The 4714-nt window shown below is 41.1% G+C and overlaps 1 protein-coding gene across 1 annotated transcript; it reads left to right on the top strand.

Annotated features, from left to right (window-relative positions):
• The first annotated feature begins 2328 nt into the window (after positions 1-2328).
• LOC105468929 (olfactory receptor 52I1) lies at positions 2329-3428 on the top strand. The gene is given in 3 exon segments (XM_071075203.1): positions 2329-2374; positions 2377-2645; positions 2757-3428. Coding segments are annotated over 3 exon segments (972 nt in total). The 5' UTR covers positions 2329-2343.
• Positions 3429-4714: the final 1286 nt, after the last annotated feature.

Raw genomic sequence — 4714 nt, 5'->3', positions numbered from 1 at the left:
TTTTTACTTTTTAATAGTGGTCTTCAAGTCACACACTCTCATTTAAGGATGCTACTTGGAGCAATCTAAAAGTATGGGATTTATGCAGGGAAAACCGGTTCATTTTATATTAGCTACATTTTATTGAGCACCAAAGCACCAAGCATCATGCTGAGCACTTTTACAAAGCTTATCACTTAAGTCTCAAAATATCTCTATGATGTAAGTACTGTTACCTCCATTTTATGGATGAAGAAACTGGGGCTTGGTGTGTTTACATAATTTGACTAAGGGAAAGTGGCTAGCAAGTGACAGAGTGGATTTTTAAGTCTAGAGGTATGAATCTAGAACCAGTGCTTTTTGCCTCTTGATGGTGTAGGAACAGTACCACATTTTGAGTGTGGTACATGAAACTATGCAGGATTTGTAGGCTGTATTCTGAAGAAAAAAACCTAGGGGTTCCATGAAGAAGATCAGCCATTGTCTCCCAAAGCTGAATGTTACCACCATAAGAAGCAGCAACCCTTGCAAAGAATATTCTCACATGGCTGGGAAAATGTGTCCATGACCAAACACCATATGAAATCATGGAAACCAATCATCCTATGGAGAAAGTAACTAAAGGGCTACCACATAGGACTGTAATGGTAGTTTAGGCTGACTACTTCTATTTTAGGTTCTCCAGCCAGATTATTACACATTGTATGATATGGTAACACCTGACAGAGGCAATGGATGGTGAATGCAGCAATAAACAGAGATCAACAAGTGGTGTACCTCAGCTGCAGGCTGTGCATAGCAGTAGCTATCTTTGTCTCATCAAACCTGGCCAAGTGAAACCCCTAACCTTGTTTTATCCACAGTTGTCTTCTTGACTATCCACGTTGGGCTGGATGGACACCTGGGAGTTACAGCTTAAACCCCAAACTTATCACACACTACATGATCTTGGCTAGAATATTTAATCTCATTTAAGTTATACAAACTATGTTGTATGGAATGGATGTTTGATCTATTTTAAAAATGGAGGAATACACTCACATTATGAATACTACGCTTTTTTTTTTTTTTTTTTTTTGAGACGGAGTCTCGCTCTGTCACCCAGGCTGGAGTGCAGTGGCCAGATCTCAGCTCACTGCAAGCTCCGCCTCCCGGGTTCACGCCATTCTCCTGCCTCAGCCTCCCGAGTAGCTGGGACTACAGGCGCCCGCCACCTCGCCCGGCTAAGTTTTTGTATTTTTAGTAGAGACGGGGTTTCACTGTGTTAGCCAGGATGGTCTCGATCTCCTGACCTCGTGATCCGCCCGTCTCGGCCTCCCAAAGTGCTGGGATTACAGGCTTGAGCCACCTCGCCCGGCCAATACTACGCTTTTTAACATAGTACTGTCACATACTATGTTCATAATAAAGTGCTTAACTTTCTAAAGGATAAAGCTTCCTTGTTGCCTGGAATGACTTGGTAGTTTATCATGAAAAAAGAGTTAGCTGCACTGAAAAATCATAAAAGCTTATTGGGGAAAGTTCATCTATAAGGTAGTCCCAAGGTTTTGTTTGTACTAATTTAATCTGTTAATTGAACCTAAGTAAATAGGATATTCAGGGCAAAGTTTAGAGAAGGTAAGGATTATAAATATTTCCAGGTACTTTATTATCTCCTATGGAAGGTGATTTTGTTGTTCTCTAATGATCTTATTTTTCCCAAGTCATTCATGTATTTCTTTCACCACAAGGATACTTCTTTCATATTTTTTTATAGGCACTGCACCAAGGATAAAAAATATGATATGTTTGACCTCAGGAAGCTTTTGTTCATACAACAATGAGTAACTGAGCATACAGAGATGAAAGACAGATTCATTTCTCTGTTTATCCTTCATTCCGTGGAAACTTTACCATAATAAATATATATTAATAGACTTATTTTAATAGACTTGTGACCTCAGTTATGGATTACACCCTTTGTATAAGATCATAAACAAGAGACATACACCTAAATGCATACAATAAAGTCTAGGGAGAGCATTACAATGATCAATTTAGTCTCTCTGAGGTCATGATGGGAGACTGCATGAAAGCTCAGATGAAAGGGTACGGACTGGGGAAGGAAGAAAGCAGAAAAGGCTTTCCAAAGGAGGTAAGCCATGAGCTGATCCACGAACAATGAATATAAATTTGTAAGGGAAGAATATTAAGGACGATAAAAGTGGCACAGGATAATTTTGTCAGATGCCACATTTTTGATCCTGAGATTACCACCAAGCTGAGAATAGGTTTTCCCAGCACCACACATGTCAACAAATCTTACAGGATTGCATTCTTCTCATACATCATTTGTGCATTAACGGGAAAAATGTCTCACTTGTGATGCTGGGTCCAGCCTACAACCACACAATGGAAACCCTGCTTCCTTTCTCCTTGTGGGTATCCCAGGACTGCAATCTTCACAACTTTGGCTGGCTATCTCACTGAGTGCCATGTACATCATAGCCCTGTTAGGAAACACCCTCATTGTGACTGCAATCTGGATGGATTCCACTCCACATGAGCCCATGTGTTGCTTTCTGTGTGTTCTGGCTGCTGTGGACATTGTTATGGCCTCCTTGGTGGTACCCAAGATGGTGAGCATCTTCTGCTCAGGAGACAGCTCCATCAGCTTTAATGTTTGTTTCACGCAGATGTTTTTTTTTTTTTTTTTTTTTGAGACGGAGTCTCACTCTGTCGCCCAGGCTGGAGTGCAGTGGCGCGATCTCGGCTCACTGCAAGCTCCGCCTCCCGGGTTCACGCAGATGTTTTTTGTCCACTTAGCCACAGCTGTGGAGACAGGGCTGCTGCTAACCATGGCTTTTGACCGCTATGTAGCCATCTGCAAGCCTCTACACTACAAGAGAATTCTCACACCTCAAGTGATGCTGGGAATGAGTCTGACCATCACCATTAGAGCTGCCACATTCATGACTCCATTGAGTTGGATGGTGAGTCATCTACCTTTCTGTGGCTCCAATGTGGTTCTCCACTCCTACTGTGAGCACATAGCTTTGGCCAGGTTAGCATGTGCTGACCCCATGCCCAGCAGTCTCTATAGTCTGATTGGTTCCTCTATTATGGTGGGCTCTGATGTGGTCTTCATTGCTGCCTCCTATATCTTAATTCTCAGGGCAGTATTTGGTCTCTCCTCAAAGACAGCTCAGTTGAAAGCATTAAGCACATGTGGCTCCCACGTGGGGGTAATGGCTTTGTACTATCTACCTGGGATGGCATCCGTCTATGCGGCCTGGCTGGGGCAGGATGTAGTGCCCTTGCACACCCAGGTGCTGCTGGCTGCCCTGTACATGATCACCTCCGCCACCTTAAATCCCATCATCTATGGCATGAGGACCAAACAATTGTGGGAGAGAATATGGAGTTATCTGATGCACTTCCTCTTTGACCACTCCAACCTGGGTTCATGAACACAATATCTGTTCGGATCTGGAGCATTCCAGCCACCTTCAAAGATGCCTTAGAGATTTGTGGAGCGGGATTGGTTTACCTGGTACTATAAGGAATTCTAAGATGAAGCTGTAAAGGATATCTTTGTGTCACTTTTAAATTTCTACCAAGAATATGAATGAAATGTTTCTAATTTTCTGACATTTTTAATGGGTTAATACAATAGTGTCTGAATCAGAGTAAGTTTGGTATAGAATACAGCTCTGGAATTTTTCCTTCTACAGCTTCTGACCCATATTTCCTACCTACTATCCTACCATCCCCTCTGCTGAAGAAACCAAGTGTTTGGTATCTCCCCCGAAACCCGACTGATATTCTCAGAACTGTTCTTTTCTCCAAGTGATTACATGGAAGAAGCTATTAATATATGACCCTGCCCTCTGGCCCAATAGTGATCTCACTCCATTTGGGTTCTATGTTCACACCTAGACCAGGGTCCTTCCCAAGCCATATGGTTTACTGTTCATCTAGGGAGATATAAACTTGGGATCAGAGGTGGTGGTAATTCTACAACACATAAACTGGAAGGAGAAAATTGGGATTGGCCCATGCATCAAAGGCCAATCTCCAAGAATGGATGAAGAGAATAAGTCTTTGGTTCTCTGATTCCAAATCACTTTGGATACCCAGGTATATTGTTATGTTCTACAAAATACCACTTAACTTTTAAATGTATATCCTATTGTTAAGTTAGTTGGAGTTAGTACACCAATTACCAGCTTTTTGTTTTTAAGCAACAGAAGGCAAGTTAATACAAGTTTGGTTTTGGAAATCTTTCTTGTTGCTTCCTAGTCCCCATCTGTATAACTTAACCTTAAGGCATAGAAGAGAGGGATCAAATATACACAGGTCTTTCTTCTTGTGGGCACCTCTCAGGGGGTGTGCTCTGGGATGAAGAGGTTAATAGAGAACAATATAGATAAAGAAGTTGAAATGTAAGCAGTCTTCTTCAGGTTACTGGATGCTTACATGATTTTTGGTTTTTTTCCCTTTCAGAAAATCTTGAACTGAGTAATCAGTATATGTTAAAAGAAAAAGATCTCATATATAAGAGATATGTACATTTGAAAATCTTAATAAAAAGATAATTTCCTACTAGTGTTAAAATTCACAGTGTGAGAAGAATCTGTTGACGGCAAGTTACTATACCTGAGTCTTAACACTTCCTGTCTATTGATAGAGAAAACAACATTAATTCAGAGTATTAAAAATTAAATAACACATGGAAAGCAGATAACACAATCTC

This window comes from Macaca nemestrina, chromosome 12, assembly GCF_043159975.1.
Source record: "Macaca nemestrina isolate mMacNem1 chromosome 12, mMacNem.hap1, whole genome shotgun sequence".
NCBI classification, from domain to species: Eukaryota; Metazoa; Chordata; class Mammalia; order Primates; family Cercopithecidae; genus Macaca; species Macaca nemestrina.
The sequence above is the reverse complement of the archived record's forward strand: the minus strand, read 5'-3'. Positions and strand labels throughout refer to the sequence as shown.